Below are 23933 nucleotides of genomic sequence, written 5' to 3' on the forward strand. Positions count from 1 at the left end.
GGTGTCTCTGGGGGAGGGTGGAACATACATGTGGAAGAACCAAGGGGTACACAATTACTATGGTTTATTGAATTTGTTAGTTGCTTTAACTTGCTCAGCCCAAAGTGACATGCCACCAGCTGCTCCCTGGAAGAGCAGCCGCCTGCAGCCAGCCCAGGCCAAAGGGGATTACCCAGCCCCACACCCGCCTCTTCTCTCAGGGGCCCAGCAGAGGTTTTGTTGCCTTCCTGCAGCTTCCCCACAATGCAGCGTCAATGTCTCAGCTCAGTCTTAGCAAATGTAAAACCTGTGCATAGAACAGCTTTTTGTGCCATGAGTTATAAACCTTAAATTTCCTTCATCCTTTCCACCCACCACCCGTTTTTCTCTTTGCCCTTTGATGTAATATATTAACAATTCACCCCCCTCCCGGCTTTCAAGAACCCTTCCAAGAGGCAGGTTACAATAAAAACAGAACATGCCACTGAGCCATGGCTGTGGCAGCCGTGTGGGTGGCCACTTTCCCACCCTTCAGCGAGGGGCAACGCGGAGCCGGTAGGCTTTGGGGACCATTGTCAGGAATGCTGGTGCTGGCGAGGCATCGAGGTCCTCAGGAGCCACAAGAGGGACCAGGTCAAAGTGTTGCAGGATGGATGTCAAGGCCACAAAGATGGTCATGTCCACCAGCTTCTTGCCAATACAGGCCCGCTGGCCTGCAAGCAGAAAGGGAGGTGAGCCCTGGAAGTGCCTTCCTGGCTGCATCCTTGGAACAGCAAAGCCACACCGGCTGGGATGGCAGGAAGGGGGACCAAATGAGATGCTAAATTGCGGGGGGGGGGGAGAGGCAGAGCAGCTCTTCCACGCTGTGGGCACAAAATCTACGGCTGTCTGTGACACACACCCCCCCCTCCATGCAGCCAGAGACTCCAGCCATGCATTGGAATTAGGATGAGGCGTAGGAGAACCTGTTTGGCTGCAAGATTCCTTTCAGCTGTAAAATGAGGATTCATCTATTTACCTACGGAAAGTGGGATGAAGAATTTGCTCTCCTTCAGGCCTCCGTTATCATCCAGGAAATGCCCAGGATCAAACTGCAGTGGGTTGGGGAATTCTCTGCTGTCGTGCAGCGAAGGCTTCAGAGCAGGGAAGACTGTGGTGCCCTGGTGGGGGGACAAAGAGAGGAGACCCTCCTGGGCTCAAGAGGTTCTTCTCCAAAAGAGAAGGAAGCAGAGAGTTCTGCCCTGCAGGTGCAATCACAGACAAGGCCCTCGAGGTCTGGGGTCACCCCCTGCCTGGCTCAGGTGGGGCAGCCCTCAATAACCTCCTCTGGGGACCAGGTGCCTGATGGAGAAATGACTTACTCCCACCCCAGCCCTGGCCTCCGTTCTGGCTGCTCCTGTGCACCTCAGGAGTCTCAGGCTTGCCCTGGGTGCAGCTGCATGGAGGGGACTGCTTGGCAGGGATGGCCTTGATTCACGTGCAAAGTGCCGGCTGCACATTTCTGATGCTGTGTGTTTGGAAAGCCCTTGAGTGTGTCCTGCCCAGCTTTCAAATCCGCTCCTCCACTATAACCAATACCCAGAAGGTTCCACAGTGTCTGCTGTGGATGAAAGGAAACTGCACACAGGTTTCTTTGTGGCCATTTTAGAGACCACCTGGGAGGCCAGAAACTGACCTTGGGGATGAAGTATTGCCTGAAGAGAGTGTCCTTTGTGGTTGCATGTGGCAGATTCAGTGGCACAAGCACCAGGGTTCGATGGATCTCATGGATCACAGCATCTGTGTAGGGCATCTTTCCCAGATCCGCCATGCAAGGACTTCGTGATGAGCCAATCACAGTATCAATTTCTTGATGAACTTTCTCTAAGGTAAAAATAGATGAGATGTAGTAAGAGTGAGATTTTTGTGAGTGTGATTTGATTTTTTGTGTGTTTTGTTTTCTGTTCCTGCCCCTCTTCTCTGCCCCCTTCTTTTCCAAGCTCCTCAGTCTCCCAACTAGAAGCCCCCCACTTCTGTCAGGGTGCTGCCTACCTTTGACCTCTGGGTGCTTCATGAGAGTCAGGAGGGCGTAACTCAGGGTGAGGCTGGTGGATTCTGCTCCTCCAATGAAAAGGTCTAAGATGCTCCTCACCAAACCTTGAAGATCAAACACGGACCCACTGTTCTGTTTCTCCTGTAGGGAGGTTGGAAGAGACGACAGGTGCACAAAGCACATTATTTGCCCAAAGTAACTCTGCCATTACAGAATTCCACCACAAACACCTCCCAAGGATCTGGGCCTGGGCCTGTCTGTAATGTTTGCAATGCAGAGATAAGTCCCAGTCCTGGAAAACCCTTCCTCTCATCCTGTGTGAGGGGAGAGGACTTCCCCAACCTGCCACCTTCCAGGATGGCACACCCTCAGCACACCCACCCACTCCCCAACCCACCCCCCACTCCCTCCTGACCTCCTGCGTAAAGCTGGGGGGGGAAGGGGGTGCAATGAGGAGCAGAACAAAGCCTTTTGTGCCCCCTCCCTCTGCCCCTGCTGCCATGGCCCAGAATAAGGTGGGAACAGGGGGTGCTTTGACCCTGGATGTGGGCTTCCAGAGCAAAAAATGTGCCCTGCTGCCCCCTTTCATACAGACATGTTTCCCTGCCACCTCCAGTCTGGAAACGTGGCAGAGAGGCTCTGCTGAGCACACAGTCAGGGGTGGCACAGCACCACATGCACCACATGGCACCTGCCCTCTGATGGCCGCCATAGTGAGACCCAGTGAGACAGCGGATCAGCTTCTGAGCAGGGTGTCCCAGGGATCACTGCAGACATAGCAGCCAAGGAGGCAGGATGGCACGCCCCCACCTGCTCCATCTTTACGAGAAAGGCATCAATGAAGTCCTGAGGCTGGCTGGGCTTCGTTGTCTCCTGGTGTCTTTTCACCCGCCTTGAGATGAAACGCTTTAACTCCTCTGTATTTTTAAATATCTTCTTGTGAGATCCAGGGAAGTATTCCAGGATTGTCGGGAAAATATTGTACAGCTGTGATGTGAAGAGCAGGAAGTAAAACTCATCATGTGATTCCTGCATTGCAGGGGGTTGGAGTAGATGCCCTTTGGGTCCCTTCCAACACTACAGTTCTGGGATTCTATAGTTGCCTGGCCATAAAAAGGAGCATTTCTTACCATTCAAATGGCATTTCCAGTCTGCCTGCCCTATGTTCAGGTTGACCTGAGTAGCCCAATAACTGCTCACATCAGGCAGCCTTTTCCAAAATCCTAAACTGGAAACCAGCCAGCCAACCTCCCCCCTCACCCCCCAGGGTAGTGCATAGAGTTTACACAGGAGATGTTGCTCCTCTACCCACCCCCACCCCCCCGCAACCTCTTCCTCCTCCTCTGGATGTTCATAGCTCAGCTCTCTGTTCTTGCAGGCTACCTTGCATGCTGCAGCCCAGGAGTGAGTTGGCAGGTGGGGGGCAGGCACTCTGACCCACTCCTTGGTCAGCCGGGGTCCGGCGTCTGAGCGGCTTAAGGGGAGCAAGCGGGTTGGAGCTGCTCCCCCCTGTTCAGCCCTTGGTTCACGAACTTGGGACCCGTCTCTGTGAAGGGGGAAAGCTGACCTCTCCAGCCCCACACCCACTGCTGGGGACCCGCCCTAGCCAGCCCCACCTGCTCCCCTCACCTGGTGGGCAAGGGGAATTGGAAGGGCCCGGCTGATGGGAGCAGGGGCTGCCTTTTCGGTGAGACGGTGCAGGCATTTTAGGGAGTTTTCCACAAAGGACCCCAACTGTGTGGCTGTGTGCACATTACCTGTTTTTTCTCAATTCTGATCAAAGCTGATTTAGGGGAGAAAGAGATCAAAATGCAGCATTTCATAGGGTAGATACAGGATAGATATGGATTGTGGCTTCCCTAGTCGGCAGTGGGGATGCCCTGGGTGCAGTGTGAAAGGGAGCGTGTCTTCTGTCTGTGCCTCTTGGCAGAGGGAGATGGGAGCAGCAGGAACAGACACAGACCAGAGTCAGGAAGTGCTGGTGGGGGACACCATCACAGAAGGGCCCCCATGCTACCTCAGGCATAGATTGCGTGATGGGTCACTTCTTGCCCCACAGGAAGAAAGGAACCTCGGCCATCTTCTGCCCTCCCTGCACATCCTATACAGAGCATCCCTCCCCCAGTGGCTGAATGGCTGGAACAGAAGCCCCTCCCCTCCTGCTGCCTGTGTGCTCACCTTTGTCATTGGGCTGGACTGGAGAAGGGCATTTTCTTGAACCAGGCGGATGAATCCCAGGAACTCCTCGTCTTCATAGTCAAAACGACTGCCAAAGGAAACTGAGCAGAGGATGTTGGCAGTTGCCTGGCTGAGGAAGCAAGATGGGTCGAAGGGCCTTCCTGCCAGGGCACAAACAGGGGCATCATTTCGAGGCCATGGGGAGATCCCGGCTCCATCCGGTCAGGCTCCCCTCCAAGGCCAGGAAGGGCAAGGGCCCATCTCCAGACCCAAGGGAGAGGACTAAGGATGGCTTCTGGCCACATTGACTCTGCTCTGCTTCCACAGCCAGAGTCAGAAATGATTCTCACAAGAGGGACTGTTTTTGCTCTCAGAGCCTGCTTGGGGGTTTCCCATGGGGGCAGTGGCGGACTTTGGGCTTTCACGTCTATGCAACACTACAATTCACCCCCCCCCCCCCCCCGCTCTGTTCTGCAGCCTTGTTTTGGTGCCCCCTGCAGGGTGTCTCACGCTACCCTAAAACTGCCTCTGATGGGGTATCTGCTTGGCCCCTGTGAGCACCAGAGGCTGGCCTAGATGGGCTCCCCTTGGCCTGATCCAGCAGGCCCTTAGGTTCTTCTGCCCACAAGGCCAATCCTGATCAGGATCTGTCCTGTGGAGCCAAAAAGTTAGCGCAGTCTGGCATATTGAAGGTGGTTGAAAAGTCTCGCCTGCCGCTGTCCACAGATCAGAGGCATTGTTTGAGGCATGGCGACAATCATGTTGCTTTTTCCAAAATCCACTCAGCCACCCAGACCAAATGCCAGTTAGCCTGATTCTAACCAAACACCACTCCAGTGCTGGCCACCAGTGTGCTGGCCACCCTGGCTAGCAGAATGATTGCCACTTCTTTTCTTTTGTACTTGGTCTGCATCTGTGCCATTAACAAAATTGCACCACACGTAATTCAAGCAAATTCTATGATTCTGTGAAATTGAGTTGTTGTGAAGTAGAGGCAAGTGATGGCTAAGGCTTCACCCGTTACCTTTCTGGCGACAGATGGCAGCTTAAGGTGGTTGGACTAGAAGACCCTCGGGGTCCCTCCCAACGTCACAGTTCTATGATTCTATGAGCCACCAGCCATTTGCTACTTGGAATAAAAGAAGTCTGCTTGGAACAAGGTCTGCTTGAGGAGCCCGTAGCACTGTGTGGTCTGGAGGTGAGGAAAAGAGGCCTCCTTACCATTTGTGTTTCTGAGTTTCTCCACCAGGAAACTCGCCTCCTCCTGGATCCTCTCCTCAAAGCTCCTTTTCCCCACCTCCAAGCTGCCCAAGGTGGCAACAGCAAACTGCCGCAGCTGCCTCCACGTCTCCCCGTTGCTGAAGCCAATTCCTGAGGACACACAGAGAGGAAGGCAATGCATGAGGGGCAAAGGGGCCTTGTGGGGCCAGGATGCTTCCCCCCACCGCAGGGCTGTGCTGTCCCTCTGCCGTAAGCTGAGCAGCAGAGGGTGGAATTTGTCTGTCTGTCTCTCACACACCACAGGAGCCAAGGAAGCTCAATAGGGCAATTAGAGAGAAAGCGAATGGGGCATGTACAGGATTCGGCCTCATTGCACAGGGGAAAACAATCTGCCTTTCTGTTGCCCACAGACTTGGATCTGTATTTCTGCGGGAAAAGAGAGCAGGAATGGGGATGGGGAGGGTCACCCAAAACAGAGAACTACTTGGAACAAGGAGCTCCCCCAATACTTACTTACTTTTCCTCAGTTCCTGGCCTCTGGACCTTAACCAACACCCCCCCCCTCCATGAAGGGGAGCTGTGGACCTTAGTCTGTCAAATGCCCAGCAGAGACCTAATGAGTGGCGCGGGGAGGGGGGCATTCCTGTGTTGCGTTCACTGCCTTGCATAAGCCACACCTTAGAAAGCAGCCCATAAATACTTTTGACAAAGCCCCTGTGGGCTCTGCCTAAGGGGCTGGAGGCTGTGCATGTGCTGGCGTGCAGCTCTTCTAGAAACCAACCTGTTCCATTAGCTGTTTTAGCCAGAATGGGGTTGCTTCCTCTGGCCCCAAAGGAGTCTCCCTGGGCCAGCAAGGCCTCCTGCACCACTTCGTGCCCATAGAGCACCACGACCCGTTGAGAGCCCAGCTGGATGGTGAAGATGGGCCCGTACCTCTGGCTGAGCTGTGAGAAGAGAAGGGAGGTGGGCAGGCTGGCCTCTCTGGGGGGACCCTCAGGCTGCACCCCAAGAGCCCCGGCCCAGCCTCCACCGCCGAGGGATGTGCCCTTCTGGGCTCCGCACGGGGAGCACTAGAAGAGGGCTGCCTATTGTGGCAAAACAAGTTGATGGACTATGCTGAAATGGCAAAATTAACTGGGAAGTTCAGAAATCAAGAAGACAAGAACTTCACAAAAGAATGGGGAAAGTTCATAATTTATTTACGAGACCATTGTAAGCAGGTTAAAACATTAGCAGGATTTTAAACACACTTGTAAAGTAATGGAAAGTATGGATAATTTGGAAGGACAAAAATTTGGATAAGTATTGATATGCAGTTGTAAATATTAGGACCCATGGAAGGGATGTGGGGAAGTCAGGAAATTCAAAGTAATCTTGATAGCTGGATCTTGAATTGTTTTTTGTTGTATGTTTATATATATTTTAAAATCAAATAAAAATATATTTAAAAAAGAAGAGGGCTGCTTATTTTGAGCCAGGTGCCTTCGGCGCACCTACCTGGGCAGAGTCTCCTTTGCTGGCGGTTTCTGCAGCCATTTGATGCTGTTGTAAGGAGGAGCTCCTAGGTGGCGCCTCTGGGCAGCTGAGAAGGGCAGGGCTGCCCTTATTGGGCCCCAGTGTGTCCTGCAGCCTCACCACCACGTGTGTCTCCTTGAGACAGGGTGGCAGAGGCACGCTGCAGGATGCGGTCCCCCCTTGCTCCAAAGCAGCCCTCCTGGGAACCCTCACATTGCAAAGTGAATCTCAGTCTGCAAACATCTGGGGCCTCCTGACTGTGAAGACCAAGAGGGTGAACTACTCAGGCCTCTTGCTGGGCAGGCCTGGGGTGGCACAGGCCCCATCTTGCTGTGGGGCTCCATGCCAGGCTAGCCTGCCAGCCCCCACCGGCCCGTGCTGCATGCTGGCTTACCTTCTCCAACGATCCGGGGAAGTCCTTGGTGTCCAGCTGCAGGATGTTCCCCACCCAGGGCAGGGGCTGGGGGCCTGGAGGGAGCCTCTGGCGGCCAGGCGCCTTCCTCCGGACTGAGAGGAAGAAGAGGCAAGCAGCACATAGCAGGAGAAATATGCCAGGGGCTCCCCAACTCTCCATGACCAAAAACTGCACTTCACCAGATTGCAGGACGAAGGGAAGCTGTTTATTAGTCCAAAATATGCAAAACTGCTCAGATGAAGGTGGGGCTGGATTGCTAGCCAATCGCCTTCTGTTGGTCTTCAAGATAACAACTGCAACCTTCTGTGCCCAAAGGTCACCGCTGGAGGTGTGTGGGAGGCCCTTGAAGGAAAGCCAAGGCAGATGCAGGCACACACAGCCACCCAGAGCCTCCAAAATGCAGGACTCTCCTGGCACGTCCAGATCTATGAGAAGGTTCCTGCTGGCTCACAGCAAGGTGGGCCCAGCGAGCAGCACCCCCCCCAAAGGCCCACTAGGCACCTCCCTGGAACCCACAAGCCCCAGCCCCAGCTCCCTGCTTTGGGGTGTCCCTGCTTCTCTCTTTCACACTGCTGCAGCGTCTTTTCTGTCTCCTGCAGTCTGCCCCACTCTGAATTTTGGGTTGTTTTAAGCGGCCAGGAATGAGACACAGCATATTTCATCACACAGCAAATCTGCTTTTCCTTCCAGAACAGCTGGCCATCTGCTTGCCCAGGGAGCCACAGCGACTGACCAACCAGAGGTGGTGGCAGGGAAGGAGCTGCTTGCTCGCTGTCTGGGGGGGGGGTGCAGGTCCAAGGGGATTCAATGCACTTCATGGGTTCAGGGCTTTTGCATTGTCCCCATGATGTCACCCTCATCCAAGTGACAACCTGAACTTTCCTCCCAATTAATTGGGGTTTCCCCAGTCTATGAATAATCTGATGCGGGTTGATAGTGGGGGAGATCAACATAAAATCACATCCTACCCAAGTGTGGACACTGAAGCAGATAATTCCACATGATGTTCTTGAGAAGAGCCTGCTGGACCAGGCAAATGACCCTTTCTAGTCCAGTGGCCAAGCAGATGCCTTTGGGAAACTGTCAAGCAGGATTTGAGCACAAGAGCAATTCTCCCCTCCAGTAGCTTCCAGCACATGGGATTCAGAAGAATTGCTGCTTCTGACCAGGAGGCAGAGCATAGACATCCTGGCTAGGAGCCATCGATGGCCTCTCGGCCATTCCTCCTCCTCCATGGATTTGTCTCATTCTCTTTCAAAGCCATTCAAGTGGGTGGCCATCTCCGCCTCTTCTGGAAATGAGTTCCATAGTTTAACTCTGTGCAGCTGACCTGCGTTCAAGATGGAGGTCTACTTCTATTCTGGACACTTTTGACAGACCTTCTTAATAAGCTCCAGCTTAATATCAAATAATGGAAAGGTATTCTGAATGGCCTCACTGAGCTTTGCATTGCAGGCCCCCCAGACAGTGGGTCCCTGAGAGACAGTGTGTTTCACTTTAAACTTGTTTTTAGAGCCTTTGAAAATCTGCACAAACTTCAGTACAAGGATTCTGAATTGCAAGCTTAGCATCACTGTGTCTGCCCAGAGACCCAGGCAAAAATGTTCCTATGCAACCAGACCTTTGGCTGATTAGCAGTCAATGTGCTTTTAAATGTGTTTTTTGGACGAGAGCAGGAGCATTACTGTTTTGTTTTTGTTCTTGTTTTTATTATGTACTTTGAGGGTTTTACATTGCTTGCCTTGTGGTTTTCAGATGAAGGATGATATACAAATTTAATTAGGAGGAGACAGAGGAGTAATAGAGGTCAATATCACTTGTAACAATACCGGTCTTGTTTTTCTCTTTTGTTTTTGAAGACACAAGTGAAAGATTCAGAAAGTCACAAACTGAAAACAGGAACAAAAGAATATCTGAAGACACCATGGCAGAAGCTGCAAAGCCAAAGTCTGCAACAGGTATAAACCCGGGGTGGGGTGTGGAGAACATTTTTCAGGTTTCTAAGATATGTCAAAGACTTATAGGTCAGCCATACTGAAAACAGGCGTCTCCTGCTGGTGTCTGAACTGCACTTAGCAACCCCTTTCATGATGGCAGCCCCTCGTGGACGCGACAGCCCCTCAGCTGCCCTCTTCAGCCTCTGCTCTGAGGTGCTTATGGGGAAGAGGGTTCTGTGGCCTTCGTGCAGTGGCTGCATCCTGCCATGTCGCCCTTCTGGTTTCTCTGGCCTGGTATCAGTGCTGCAATCACCAGAGGAATCCAGGACTGCCCCCAGCTACAACTGCAAGATCTGTCACTGTTAAGACAGACAAGGCAAGAGCTGGGGGGTGGGGCAGAGTCCTGTTTCCCAGCAGGGGCCATTTCCCACAATGCTTAGGGAAGCAGCAGCTGCAGCCTCTGGAAGGCAGGCCAGGTGAGCCCTAGAAGCCCAACCCGGGGGGGGGGGGACAAAACCCTGACCAAGGGTGTGCCCTGCACGGTTGCCCTGGAGCCTGAGAGCAGGACTTCTAGTGGATCAGGCCCTGTTTAGAATGCTGATCTCCTGCTTTATCAACCTGAGTGGCTCTCAAAGGCTCTTTTATGCAAGACAAGCACAGGAGCTGCTGCTTTGGACAAACACAGCGAAGTTGCCTTGCGGCAAAGGGCTCCGCTTCCCCCAGAAAAGCACCTTGTGTGCCGAGTGCTTGGCTGGAGGGCGCCTCAGAAGCCCCCAAAGGAGACAAACTGTGCTCTGGTGCCAGAAGTGCAGATAGGTTTTTTAAAAATAGGAACGATCCACAGGTGTATGGGTCGCATAGAAGCCAACTCCTAAGGGTCAAGGTACCTTCTGTTGGTTTCTGCTCTCTTCACTGTGCAGCGAAAGGCTTGTCACAAGACAATGTTTACTTTCCACAGTCTGTACTGTTGGAGTTTTCCCACGGGAAAGGGAAACTGGATGTGACGTACACTGGTTTCCTGTTTTTCACTGTTCTTTGCAGTTCAGTGTGATTCTCTCTGTGCTTCAGAGGAGAGAGGATGCATTTTTCTGCTTCGGCAGAGACAAGATGGTTTTCTGTAATCTACCAGCTATGAAATGTAAATAAAGCAATACAGAGCATGTTGGCACGTATTCCTCATCATTCCGCTGTGCACTTGGATGCTACAAATCAACACCTTCACCCCCCCATAAAATATTTGAGGGCATTGCATGGCGGGGCTTACCTGTGCCCCCCATTATTTTATTCACGTTGGCCCTCCTGGTGTGCTGGGCAGTTGAATGAATACCTCTGCACATGTCCACAACAGACATCAGGTTTCCTAGGTTGGAGGAACACATGCATGTTTTCCCCATCCTACTATTTTTTTACTGCAATTTGGAGCAAATCTGCAATATTGGAAAATGTAAAAAAAGAAAGAAAAAGGGAGAGGGAAGTTTAGTTTCCCCAACTACCTTTAACCAGCTAATGAACCTTCCTGCCATTTTTCTTAGCATTTTGGCTCATCATTTGGTTTACATTTATTTTAGAGCATAAATAGAGGCATTACATGCTTTTAGTGATACCTTATAGTTTTTATAAACTCTCAGTGTGCTTATTGCTTTTAAACATCACAGGCAATAAATAACAGAAGAACCAATGAGCCCATACATGGGATGCATCCAAGCAGACAGGCAAAGAAGGGGTGGACGGAAAAAGAAAAACGGAATGGTCTAATTGTAGAGCAAATCACTTGTTTACAGGTTGAAACCTATTTGTTAGCTAAATCAAGTGGACAAGAAGTTGAAAGAATAAGGCACTGAGGTACAGGAAAATAATATTTAGCATTATAATTTGTCACCATGTTTTGCGGTGGGTTTTTCTACCCACTCCTGAAGCAGAGTAGCCAAGGAGAGAGAAAAATGAATTAATAGCAAGGACTGTTGAGCAAAGTGCATATTTGAAAAAGCAACAGAAGGTGGGGGTAGTGTTCTGAACAAACCTAAGAGCAGTCGAAATATAAAAAAATAAAAAGTCCAGTAGCACCAACTAAGTCTGTTCTGGGTATAAGCTTTCGTGTGCACGCACACTTCTTCAGATACACTGAAACAGAAGTCACCAGACCCTTATATATAGTGGGAGGGTGAGGTGGGGTTTTTCTCAGAAGGGTAGTAGGAGATGGGTGATAGACTCAATGGGTATGGTAAACCTGTTGACAACTGTTAACAACTACAATTAGTCCTACAAGAAAAAGCAAGGGATAGCATGCAGATGATTAGCACAGGCATAGGCAACCTTGGCCCTCCAGATGTTTTGGGACTACAACTGCCATCATCCCTGACCACTGGTCCTGTTAGCTAGGGATGATGGAAGTTGTAGTCCCAAAACATCTGGTGGGCTGAGGTTGCCTATCCCTGGATCAGCATATGTAATGAGACAGAAAAACTCCACCCCACCCTCCTACTATATATAAGGGCCTTGGTGACTTCTGTTTCAGTGTATCTGAAGAAGTGTGCATGCACACAAAAGCTTATACCCAGAACAGACTTAGTTGGTCTCTAAGGTGCTACTGGACAATTTATTGTGTTTTTTATATATATTTTGACTGCGTCAAACCAACACGGCTAGCTACCTGAATCTAAAACCTAAGGGCATTCACTCAATCTTGTCTCTCTGAAATGCAAATTTGGCTTGTCTACAGAACCTTCTCCCTCCTTCCCTTAGCTCCACCTCCCAACAAAGGAAGGAGGAAACTACATGGATGGACTAGTATTGGCATCCATTAGCCTAGCTAATTAGCAGCTAGGAAGAGCTCAGAAGAACATACATAATAAACTGTTCATCACTTTTCGTTGTCATTATTATATTTTTTAAGCTGTATTTTCAGAAATGCTCTGGGAAAGACTTACCTCTCATTTACCATTAAAAAGTTTTTCTGCAGGGACACTCAACAGAGTCTTTGCCCTACAAGTAAGTTGCCCTCCTGAATTGTGAATATAAACTGTGAATGGGGTGTTAGGAGAGCAGCACAACACCCCAAAGCAGCATTTTGCTCTTATGGCAGTTTAAAAGGGTTCTACCCTCCACCTTCAGGGGGGCTGTGGAAGGCAAAGGTTAGCAGACCTTCCTTGAAGAATTTTCTCAAAAGAGACCATCTTCCTGAGGATGTTTCACCCCTCCCATTGCAAGAATCTGCTGACAAATGTTTCAGAAAGGAGGGGGCGGATTTTGCTCATTGCTTCTTCCGCTCCAGCCTGACTTCAATGTGAGTCTGAGTGTTGTCTGAGTGGTGACTGCTCAAGCAGCTCTAACACTCATGCAGCCCAGCGTCTCCCATTAGTCTTTAGTTAGTTTATGCAGTAGCTGTAGAGAATAAAAGAAGTTATACTTCAGAGCTGCCGTTTGTGTGGTTCATACTCTGCTGTGCTCCGCTGACTTTTGGAATTGAGTTTGGTGCTCACAGCTCTAAGTTGTGAGTCCACAGCACTTAGACCTGCTCCCTGCAGTGGAAGGTCTCTGGAAGTGCTTTTCCAGCTTGCTTGGCCCAGTCGGGGCTGAAGAGGTTGAGCCCAGTCGTTGGCACTGGCTCAAAGGCGAAGCTGACACTTCCCCCGAGTTCCGCTGGTTAGAGCCTGGTGCTTATAATGCCAAGGTTGCAGGTTCAAACCCTGTATGGGACAGCTGCCTATGCTTGCATTGCAGGGGGCTGGCCCAGATGATCCTCAGGGTCCCTTCCAACTCTATGATTCTATGACTTGATAAGAGCCAAAATGCTCCTCTCATTCCAGCTGGTATCTCCATGGGTGGGAAGGTCAGTGGGCCCAGAGGAAGCCACGAGGCAACACCCTCCGACTGTCACATTACGGCTGGTATGAAATGAAGGGCCTTTGGAGCAGCCATTAGCCACCCCTTCCCCTCCACATCCCTTCCTCTCTGACAGCCACAGCCCCAACCAACTAGCCAGGAGCAGGCGGGCTCAGCTCATGTATTTAAATATATAAAAGCACCCTTTTATTTGAGGATTTTCTTATGACAAAACACTTTTTTTTACAGTGCAACAATCCAACATATGTTCAAATTATATACACCCTCCTCAGAGCAATCCTTAGGAATCCACCTTTGGCCGGCAGTTTGTATTTCCCAGCAGAAGCAAGGAGCAGCATCTTCTGAGCAGAAGCAAAGCCATGAAGAGGGGAAGGGGAGTTGTCCCGCCATGGCCTCTAACGCCCATCCTGCCTGGGGGACCTGCCTGGAGGACCCTGTAGCAGAGAGAGCCCTCTCTCCCTGAACCTCATAGGAGATGCTCAGTGTGGGGTGAGTCTGCCTCCGTTTCAGAGGCAACAGCTGCCTTCCTTTCCTCCACAGCACAATCTGGAGTTGTGCGCAGGACCCCCACTTAGACCCAGCAGCCACCTCTGCTCTGGAAGCCAGGCAGGCCAATGGTAGCTGATCCGGGGTGGGGGGTGAGGGTCAGGTGGATGTGGCTGGCCACACTCCCCCTACGCAGGAAGTCTCTGTGGCTGTGGAAGAAGAGCCCTCGCAGGGAGGGAAAGGAGGCTCCACACAGGAAGAGAGAGGGCAGGATCCAGCCGGTCTGTGCCGCCGCCTGCTCACTCCCGCCCTGGCCCTTAATCTTCCTGGGCGAGGTCAAAGGGCTCAAAGGCCTGGCGGAAGTCTTGGGCTGCTGTGGCTTCTTCCTCCTGCCCCGCCTGGCAGCTCCTCCAGTCTGCCCGCCCAGGCACTGCCAGGATGGCTTCGCTGGCAAGGACCTCCCTGAGGGGAGAGAGAAGACACCCAGAAAAGCATCAGCCCGGCCTGCTCTCTCCAAGCGCCCCCAACCCCACCAGGCCCACAGAGCAGTTGGCTTCCTGCCCCCTCCCCAAACCACTCCTGACTGGGGCATCTTCTGCTGGGGGAGGTTGAAGGGGCAGAGATACTGGAGGTTTCCAAGCTGGGTGGTTTCAGTTGAGATTCCCACGTTGCAGGGGGCTGGGCTGGATGACAACTGGGATCTCTTGCAACTCTACAATTCTAGGATTCTCTGACCAAGAGAAGCCTGGGGCTCAGCAACCACCCAGCATGTGCAGAGCCCCCGTTATTGGGGGTGGGGACAAATGACAAACCTTCCAAACTGGAGGGGAAAGCTCTTCCTAATACGGTGAAAGAGCTTCTCCCCATTATCGAGCTCCACATAGAAATAAGGCGTCCCTGGCTGGACTATCTGAAAGACAAAACCAAAGCCTCAGAACATCTCTGGGGCAGCATTTCCGCAGCTGGGACCACAGGACTCAGAGTGGACAGAATAGCAGAGCGGCCTCCTCCTCCTTGCCTTGCCAGCCCCAGGCTGAGCTGGAGGTGCTGGGCCCAGCCTTGTAAGCGCTTTCAACAAGTTATTTGCTAAGTTTATCCTGCCCCTTGACCCAAAGGCAGCAAATATGCCAGGGGTAAGGTAGGACCCTGCTCACTTGCAGCCAACTTGCAGCTTCGGTTCTCAAACATTTTGGAAGTCAAATGGTCTTCCGGAACGGATTACGTTCAAAAACTGAGGTACCACTGAGGTATTATTATTATTCATGGCTGCAGCAGGACCCAGGAAATCTGGAGACCCTTAAAGCAACCACAGAGTGATGGAGAGGCCAATACTCCCTCCCCCCCTCCCCGCGGGTGGCTCTGTGGGCTGGCCCAGGACACAGATGGTCTGGGCAGCTGCCCTAATGGCTACGGAAGAGGAGTCTTCACACAACCTAGGAAGGGGACGCCAAAAGGACTCCCGTTCAGGATCTGTCAGCAGCAGATGCTGGGCCTGCATGACTCTCAGGCCTTCCTCTGATTACACCTGCCCCCCCCCCCAAGGGCCTAGCTATAGGCCTACTTCCTTCTGAGTGTCCCCCTCAGCTGATGGGGAGAGAAGCAGAAATGGCTCCAGGTTAGGTGAGCCACTTTGCAGTCAGTGACTATGGAGCAGGTGGCAAAGGAAGGACTAGTGACTGAAGTCCCCTGGATTAGCTGTGATTCCTGGACCAGATGACCCTTGAAGTCCCTTCCAACCCTGCAATTCTGATTCCTGGACATCCAGATGAATTTTGCATAAAAAGGTGGCTCCATGCAGCCACCAGCCATCTCTGAGCATGGCCCACCCAAAGGGGTTGCTCCAAGAAGGGGGAGCTCCAGCCTCGCTATGGATGAAATGGACCTTGTGGCCCCAGGAGACCCTGGTGTGCTCCTTCTACCTGCTTGAGAGCCGAGTGCTCTGGGATCTCCAGCAACTCGATCCGCTGCTCTTCTGCCTGGACAATGAAGGCCTCCTTGATGTCTTCCGTAGTGCAGCAGTTCAGGGGAACAGGAACCACCTGGGGGATGGGAATCACAGCACAGAGGAGTTGGCATGGTGCATAGCAGCCTAAGAGCAGAACTGCAAAGCAAGCTGAGAGTACCATCACAGGGACCCACAGGGCGGCGTCCCTCAGTACAGCTTGTCATCATGGTGAGAGGCAGAGAGCCTCTCCTGCAGGCTTAAACTTATGAAATTTGAGGAAAGAAGGAAAGGAAAGCTTTCCTGTAGCTGTAGGAGGTGAGCAGCAGCAGCCGGGGACTCTGCACCCTCCAGGAGCCCTCCACTCTCTGGCCTCCTCCACACTCTCTGTGACAGCCAGACGCCGCTCAGACACTGTCTCTGGCCGGCTACGCAGAACTGCCACAACAGCTGCCCAGGCTCTGAGAGCCCAGCAGCAACTAGAAGGAAGGAAGGAGGAGCACCCCACTGCTCTTACGCCCGTGGCCATCCCTCGCCTGTTCCTGAGGGACTAACCCAGAGGCCTCTCACCTGGAGCTGGAGGTGCTGACTGCGGTAGTTCCTCTCAAAGGCCACGAATCTCTTCCCTCTGGCCCCGAAGAACCTTTTCAGGGCGGACTTGTACTGCTCTACTTCCTCCACCACCTCTGATGCCAGGTCCACCATCGACTGACAGTGCCCAATGGGCAAGATGAGGACGTGGTCTGGAGTCAAGCCCCCTTTGGCCAGGGCCAGGTAGCACTGCAGCAGAACCAGGCGCAGAGGAACACAAAGGGTGAGCACCCCACCCCGCTAGCTCCGGCAGCAACACCAGCCGGGTCAAAGCTGAAGCAGCCCAGAACCCCAAGGCGGCTCTCCCTGGTCATACTGAGGTTTCCCCGGAACAGCTGCTGCTTCCTTGCACACTGAGAGATACCAAAGAGCAGCTCAAGAGCATCCAGGGGCGGGACAGAAAACCACGGGAAGTCCTTTAAGAGGGAACCCAGCCTCCCTGCCAGACTTCCCAGCAGCCTCCCCTCCAGGAGGCCAAGTCATGGCCAGCCTCGCTGCATCTCAGTCATGCTGCAGCAACTCCTGTCCTCAGCTGGGAGTCCATCTCAGACCCACACAATGCCCGGCAAGCTCCGAAAGGGACCAAGGCAGAAAGAAAGAGGAACTCACGTGCGTGCCGATGCTCACCACCAAATGCTTCTCGACATCTGGGCTAGCAAGGCAAAACCAGCAGGCGGCCGTTGGCAGGGCTTAAACAGGCAGGCGGAGGGGGGAGAGACACAAACACTCACACATGTGTCGCAGGATGGCCAGCAGGAGGCAGAAAGAGCACTGTTTGCTCCGGGCAACTTGGTGGGCCAGGCCTCCAGAAAGACCCTCCTGCAGGCCAAGGCTGTGCTGGACTCATGGGGGGAAGCTGACATTCCCTCGCTTCTTGCCCCTGAGCCCCAAGGCATGGCCACTGCTTCTTCCCAAGCACAATGGGAATCTCAGGGGGAGCCCCACAGGCAGAGAACAGGCATGTGCTACGAGGGGGCTCAAGTTGACTCAGGCAAGAGAGCCCTCTCCCTTGAGGATCAAAAGCCCATCCAAGGTGGGAAGACTCTTTCACCAGCCAGCCACAGACAACTCCCTTCTCTCAGCATAGGACAGTAGCCTAACGGGAACCCTCTGGGCAGGGGGAACTTGGCAACCTAAGGCTGGACTACTGCAATGTGCTTCATTGGGGGGCTGCCCCAGGAAGCGGCTTGGAAGGCTGAATTTGTGCAGCTGCTTGACAGTTGACAGGTTGGAGGCAAGCAGATCCTATAACGTGAATCCTGTTGCAGCTCCGCTTGGAAGTGATTGGGCACTTCCAAGCCTCATTCAAAGGGCTGGTTTTGACCCAGGAAGCTCTTTGTGAATTAGGGATTAGCCCTAACATTTTATCATGTATTATTCTTATTCTTATTATCATCCTGTTGGTAGCCGCCCAGAGTGGCTGGACAATCCCAGCAGATGGGCAAGGTATAAATAAGAAATTATTATTATTATTATTAGGACCCTGTTATCTTCTGGAGCCCCTCTCCCACAAAAGAGACCTGCCAGACCCCCTGAGGGAGACTGGGAGGGTGGTGCAAGAGAAGGGCCTTTTTTGCTGTGGCTCCACATCTGCAGAGTCTTTTCCCCAGCAAGGTCGCCTGCTGCTGCCTCCACTGTGTGTGTGTGCTCTTTAATGGTGTAGTGCAATTACCTTTATGTTTTGTACTGTGTTGTAACAAGTGAGTAGCAAGTCTAGAACCTCCCCCTTAAGTGGCTCTGTTCTCTGCCTGCCGCCCAGTCAGAGTCTCCATGGAAGAAGTGCGGAAACAACCCCACAAAAGGCAAATCCAATTCCTGGCCTGAAGGGAGAAGTCCACCCTCTGCCAGCCCATGGAGAGAGGTGTGGGGCTGGTACTCACGGGGCTTGCCGGGGCCACGCTTGGGCTGCTGCCCCTCCCCACCTTCTGGTCTGCGCTTCCTTCCTTTTGGCTTGCTGCTTAAGTCAAAGAAGAACTGGGGAGCCGGCTCCTCCTGCAGAGGAAAGGAGAAGGGCTGCTATTAAGCCGGCATCTGGAGAGCAGACTGGGGAAGGGCTGCTTCCATGTACCTTGAGGCCTGGCAATCCTTCCTCTGGAACCCTAGGAACAAAACTCTTTTCTGAAGGAGCTGCAAAGCGGGACTGGGGAGACCCAAAATAGTGAGCAGCAGGGCGAGCAGACAGGGCACAGCCTGCTGGAAGGTTTTTTGAGAGGAAACTTGGGAGGTGATCCAAATTCAACCCTTGTGCAGTGCAGAGGGAGGATCAGTGGAACTCAGTGTTGTGCCGGGATGAAGGCTGTGTCTGAGCAAGCATCTCAGCTCCCCAGGTGGAACAACCTCCCCTGTCCTCCCCCCATGAGCTGTTTTTGGGGGGTGTGGGGGGGGAGTGGCAGTCCTGTTGCGCATGAAGTGAATTCTGGCCAGGATCTTCTGGATTCAGAAAAGGTAATGGCTGCTTCTACTGACCATTCCCTGGCTGCTGAAGCCACCAGCTCCGCAACCTCCCTCCCCCACGCGCCTATCACCCAGCCGGCCAGAAATGGCCAACCCCCCCGATCCCAAATGCTGAGCAACGCAAGTGGCTGGCGTGCCGCTTGGGGGCTCCCCATAGTGGACACTTGGTTGGCCATAAGAGAGGAAGAGGATGTGGGACTGAATGGGTCCCCTTTGGCCTGATCCTGCTGCTAGGCTCTCCTTACATGTTCTTAAACATGCCAGATTTATATCCCACCTTCCTCTAAGGGCAGGAAACACACTAGTGATAAGCCAATTAAAGTTTGTTAAGACAATTCCAATGCAGAGGCAAATGGGGGGGGGGGCTCTGCTGGAAATGCACGTGTGCAGCCCCCGCCCCCAGTACCTTTTCATCCGGCAGCAGGTGGGCACAGCTCTTGCTGCCCCCAGGCCTTCGATAGGGGTTCTCCGTCACATCTTGCGGCTGCTTGACCAGCTCTGCAGGCTCCATGGAGCTCATTGGGAGGATGCTGAAGGCGTAGAGATACTGGAGAAAGTGAACAGCAACGAGAGTCAGGAGAAACACAAACAACTGACTTGTTTCCATCAATGAAATGGTGATTACTTTGACAATTCTCATCAGAGGAGACAGCAGGGTCCCTGGAACTCTCTGTACCTTCCTCTTGTCGGAATTGCCGACCCCGGCCAAGGCGATGAACCTGCTGACATGCTGGGCTGCCTCCTGGAGAACCGTGTGGTTCCTGCAGAAGAGAAGAGTGAGGCCACTTCCAGCAGGAATCAGAGAAACCAAAGAAGTGCCATGCACAGGTCAACATGGAATCTGGACAGAGTTCAGCTTCTTCCAGAGCAGCTCAGCAAGTCACACATTGAAAGCCTCCAGGGAAGGAGATTCCAAAACTCCCACGCTGAAAGGTGTCCTGCTTCACAGCACCACTTTCCAGTTATGGGAGGGGCACGAGATGGGCTACAGGTGGAACCATCAATGCAGAACAAATTTGGAATTCTATAAAATCCCAAAATATCAGGGTAGCAAGCAGATTCCCCTTCTGCCTCTCCAAGAGGACTCAATGCAAAGAAATTGCTTGGAGAATTTCAAGGGGCCACTTATGCACAGAAATAGTTATCATATAAATAATAATAATAAACAATATTCCTCCCTGGCCTAATGCATGGGACTGCATCAACACAGAGACACCAGCCAGTCAGCAAACTGCGATCCCAGGCTCTGCGTACCTGTAGGGAAGCCTTTCATAATAGACCTTTTGCAGGGCAGCAAAATGGTACCGTGGTTTCAGACTCGCAGCTAGTAAAGACACCAGGCCGGAGCCACATTTCTTAGTGTCTATGTCACCCTGTTTAAAACACAAACACACATATTTTGTTTCACATTTCTGTGGATTTGTTAGCAGCCGAAAGAAAGTCCCCCTCTGCCCATGTTTGCGAACTGCAGAAGGAAAGGATTGTTTTCTTGGGGAAAGTAAACCTGCTTCCTAGAAAGCCTCTCCCTCCAGCACAGCCCCCTCCACATCTGGGCCAGGCTGCTGAAAGGCTGTCTGGCTTCCATGGTAAACGGCTCACCTGTGGAGGTCTCTGAAGGGGGCCTCGTGCTGCACCCCCCTTCGTCTGACCTCAGGCTGGTGCCTGGTGGCTTCCCCAAGGTAGCCCCAAGCCTGAGAAGGGTCTCCAGCCAGAAGCACATCTGGCCTTCGGGCTCTCAATTTAATAGAGACTTTCTTCTTCTCTCAGACTTTTGAAACAATGATAGCATTTGGTTTCCACTCCCCATTATAAACTTTTTGGGGATGATAACTGTTTACCACAGTTTTGGATATACTGTTATGCATTTCCTTTGTCCATTTTAGAAAGGGTTGGGCTATTTCCTGTTCCTTTATTGCCACTGCAAAAGTTACAGATAGGTAGCCGTGTTGGTCTGCCATAGTCAAAACAAAAAAAATTCCTTCCAGTAGCACCTTAAAGACCAACTAAGTTAGTTCTTGGTATGAGCTTTCGTGTGCATGCACACTTCTTCAGATGTGTGTATCTGAAGAAGTGTGCATGCACACGAAAGCTCATACCAAGAACTAACTTATTTGGTCTTTAAGGTGCTACTGGAAGGAATTTTTTTTGTTTTGCCACTGCAAAAGTTATTTATTGTGCCTGCATCCCACCCTTGTGGTCAGCATTTATTTCCTTCCAACGCTGAGCCACATTTATCTATTGCCATCCTCTGGGTTCAGTATTGCATCACCACATATTTTTGTTTCAGCTGACTTTGTGGTATTCCTTACTGTTCCTGCTTTTCCAAAGTGGTGTATAATTTCAAGCACAGCTTTACAATCACCACCACCAATCCAGAATGTGGATTTCTACGGAACAGAACATACAAGCCCCTCCCACCCCAAACTGGATACTTACAGGGCTATTTCCAAAGATTTCTACTCCTTTTGGCCAAGAAGATGTCAGCAAGATGTCTACGCCTTTGAACTTAGAGGCAGACAGCAGGGAGGTTTTGAGATCAGTCACATCCTTGGTGCTGAAGCAGTGGGCTGGAGTTGGTTCCCCCCCTGTGGACTCAGTCCCACTGAGGTAGGCAATCTGCAGCCCAGAGGCTCCGCTGAAGACCCCTTTACGTCCTACATGCACAGCACAGAACACAGTGGTCAGGATGGAACCCTTTGACACACCAGCAACGTGCCTGAAGACTGAACACAATTAATTCTACAGGGAGAACCAGAGAGATCCTAGTTGGGTGTATATGCTGGAATTCTGATTTGTTCAAGAGACAGTAAAAATTCCCAGTATTTTCCCAGCCCCTGGTAGAGCCTGGCAGATGCCTGCATTATGACCCATTCAATTCACGGGTCAGGTAGCTTGGCATGGAGTGGGGTGGGGGCTGAGTGAACAGGGGGAGAAACCTTGGGGAGCCCCACACCATCTTGGGAGCATTGAGAGAGGTCAGAGGGGACCATCCCTCTCCTTCAAACAAGAAGGCTGAAGATCAAAAATCTTTGTTCTCCACTGAAGAAGGGGCAGGTGGCCGCCGTGCTCCCAAGCCCAGATCCCAGCAAGGAAGGACCCAAGTGAGAAATCTCATTTGGCACAGTAACTTTCCATTTGGAAAAAGAAACAATTTCTGGTGGGGATCAGATAAAATCCACACCCTGCTAGTTTGAAGGAAATACAAAATATGGTTCCCACAGAGCCCTAAATTGGGGCCCAAACCATGCCTGAGTCCCAAGAGCAGTCAGCTCCTCCTCCCCTCATCAGCTTTTAGGTGCAAGCCTGAAACCTTTGTATTTGCCCAGGCTTTGGTGCTTCTTCACCTCTATTGTGGTGCTCATCTTTTAGTGGGCATGGGGAGGGATCGTCCTTTTTATTGGATTGTTGGACGAACAGTTTTAGGATTCTGTATGGTACATCATTTTAAATTTGGCTTTTAACTGATTTATCTCTCTGTATCTCTCTGTGGTCTAAACCACAGAGCCTAGGGCTTGCCAATCAGAAGGTCGGCAGTTCGAATCCCTGTGACAGGGTGAGCTCCCGTTGTTCGGTTCCCAGCTCCTGCTCACCTAGCAGTTTGAAAGCACGTCAAGTGCAAGTAGATAAATAGGTACTGCTCTGGCAGGAAGGTAAACAGTGTTTCCGTGTGCTGCTCTGGTTTGCCAGAAGCGGCTTAGTCACATGACCCGGAAGCTGTCTGCAGACAAACGCCAGCTCCCTCGGCCTATAGAGCGAGATGAGCATGCAACCCGAGTCATCCGCGACTCTAACGGTCAAGGGTAACTTTACCTTTATTTTTCTAAGAAGCTACTCTCAGACATTTTCCTCCTTCCTTTTAATTAAATGTAGTAAACAATAAGCATAAAGTTACCCAGGTAAGTGATGTTCTCCGCTAGTTCGCATCCGCTGGCATCTGGAAAACATTGTGCTGTTTCACTGTTGTTGGCACCCAAGACGTATGTCTGTATAGGAGCTGAGGGAGACAAAGCCACCATGGCCCAAATGAGATGAACTTTGCAGGGCTGTTATTTCTCGGTGGTGGCACCTGCCCTGTGGAACACCCTCCCATCAGATGTCAAAGAACTAAACAACCATCTGACGCTTAGAAGTCATCTGAAGGCAGCCCTGTTTAGGGAAGTTTTTAATGACTGATGTTTTAATGTATTTTTAATCTTTTGCTAGAAGCCGCCCAGAGTGGCTGGGGAAATGCAGCCAGATGGATGGGGTATAAATTAATTAATTATTATTATTTCTTTCTCCACAGACAATTCATTTCAGAGAAAGTGCTGGCTTTTGAAAAAGATATGACTGGGCACTGTGGTGTAGGCTAGAAAGAGAGTGAGCTTCCTACATGGAAAGGGGTCCTTCACAGGGAGAACGATGCAGATGTGTGACCCCACAGTGAAAGTCTGAAGGGCTGCAGCCCAGACACAGATCATCACCTGGGCTGGAAAACAGCCTGAGGTGAGGGAGAGGGGCTTGGAGTCAGGGTTTGAAATGCCTATTGTTCTGGGCGCATTTTGTGAAAGGCAATTTCATTAGCACGAGCAGCTTCTGAGCTCTAGGTGCAGGAGTGTGCCTAAGATTTCAGATTAAAACTACAGAGGGGAAGGATAGGAGGACCCTTTTCTGTCCCCCACTTCCAGCCACACTCTGAAGCCTGGAGAAGGGACCCTCATAAGAATATTAGGGGGGCGGGCAGGGGAAGCATGGCTTTGTTTTTTGCAGTCTTCAGGTGAGGACTAGACCATGTGAAAAATGAACCTAAGACTTTAGCTGCAGTTCATTCATTTTCAGCTTTGTCTCAGCTCCCCGTTTTCCTGTCTCCTGCCACCTCGCCCTACCTTTCTTGGCTCCTGTCCGGTATTCCTCCCATTCTGGGTCTTGGGCCGAGCCAAAGAAGTTCCCCACGCACAGGAGGAGCTGCAAGAGAAGACCAGGGGAGACGTTCAGGAGGAGGCCCCGAAGGAGACTCGGCGCCCGCCGCGGAGGGGACGAGGGGAAGGGGCGCCCTTACGTCGAAGGAGCCGCTCTTGCTCTGCGCCGCCTGGACGCGGCTGTACAGGGAGCCCAGGCGACCCTCCACGTCCCCGCAGACCAGCCTGGAGGGGGGAGAGAGAGAGAGAGAAGGCGCGTCAGGGGGGGGGGGGAAGGAAGGAAGGCGGGCGGGCGGGAGGAGGCGGCCTTGGCCGGCAGCCCCGAGAAAGAGGAGGGCAGGGAGGGGAGGCTCACACTCTCAGGGCACCTCCGGGCGCCATCGCTCTCCCGCGCGCTTCCTCTTTCCGGCCGGCGGAAGGGCACTTCCGGCTGGGGCGGGCG

At 52.1% G+C, this 23933-nt stretch overlaps 2 protein-coding genes and 1 long non-coding RNA gene across 7 annotated transcripts in view; all 3 read right to left on the minus strand.

The window, feature by feature from the left end:
• The window catches only part of LOC307208873, a 33327-nt gene that overhangs the window by 2890 nt on the left and 6504 nt on the right, over positions 1 to 23933 (minus strand). The window lies entirely within an intron of this gene.
• LOC307201117 (cytochrome P450 2H1-like) lies at positions 48 to 7629 on the minus strand. Of its 3 annotated transcripts, none has more exons than XM_079950212.1 (9): positions 7320 to 7629; positions 6192 to 6354; positions 5411 to 5560; positions 4190 to 4350; positions 2822 to 2998; positions 2011 to 2152; positions 1655 to 1842; positions 998 to 1139; positions 48 to 692 (listed from the first exon to the last, which is right to left on the minus strand). In XM_079950212.1, the coding sequence occupies exons 1-9, from the start codon at positions 7497 to 7499 to the stop codon at positions 511 to 513; spliced, it is 1485 nt and encodes a 494-aa protein (XP_079806338.1). In that variant the 5' UTR covers positions 7500 to 7629; the 3' UTR covers positions 48 to 510. The 3 variants fall into 3 exon arrangements, with proteins under 3 accessions (XP_079806338.1, XP_079806339.1, XP_079806340.1); XM_079950213.1 differs by having other exon boundaries at positions 6908 to 7423; XM_079950214.1 differs by lacking the exons at positions 6192 to 6354; positions 7320 to 7629 and adding an exon at positions 5928 to 6081.
• Positions 13284 to 23924, minus strand: CWF19L1 (CWF19 like cell cycle control factor 1). Of its 3 annotated transcripts, none has more exons than XM_079948487.1 (14): positions 23847 to 23924; positions 23632 to 23716; positions 23459 to 23537; positions 22486 to 22587; positions 21030 to 21247; positions 19848 to 19966; positions 19270 to 19354; positions 19000 to 19140; positions 18020 to 18131; positions 16767 to 16828; positions 16119 to 16328; positions 15526 to 15645; positions 14419 to 14516; positions 13284 to 14068 (listed from the first exon to the last, which is right to left on the minus strand). In XM_079948487.1, the coding sequence occupies exons 1-14, from the start codon at positions 23870 to 23872 to the stop codon at positions 13924 to 13926; spliced, it is 1602 nt and encodes a 533-aa protein (XP_079804613.1). In that variant the 5' UTR covers positions 23873 to 23924; the 3' UTR covers positions 13284 to 13923. The 3 variants fall into 3 exon arrangements, with proteins under 3 accessions (XP_079804613.1, XP_079804612.1, XP_079804614.1); XM_079948486.1 differs by having other exon boundaries at positions 16749 to 16828; XM_079948488.1 differs by having other exon boundaries at positions 16749 to 16828; positions 19000 to 19354; positions 23847 to 23910.

This window comes from Podarcis cretensis (genome assembly GCF_951804945.1).
Source record: "Podarcis cretensis genome assembly, chromosome: 1".
Classification (NCBI taxonomy): Eukaryota; Metazoa; Chordata; class Lepidosauria; order Squamata; family Lacertidae; genus Podarcis; species Podarcis cretensis.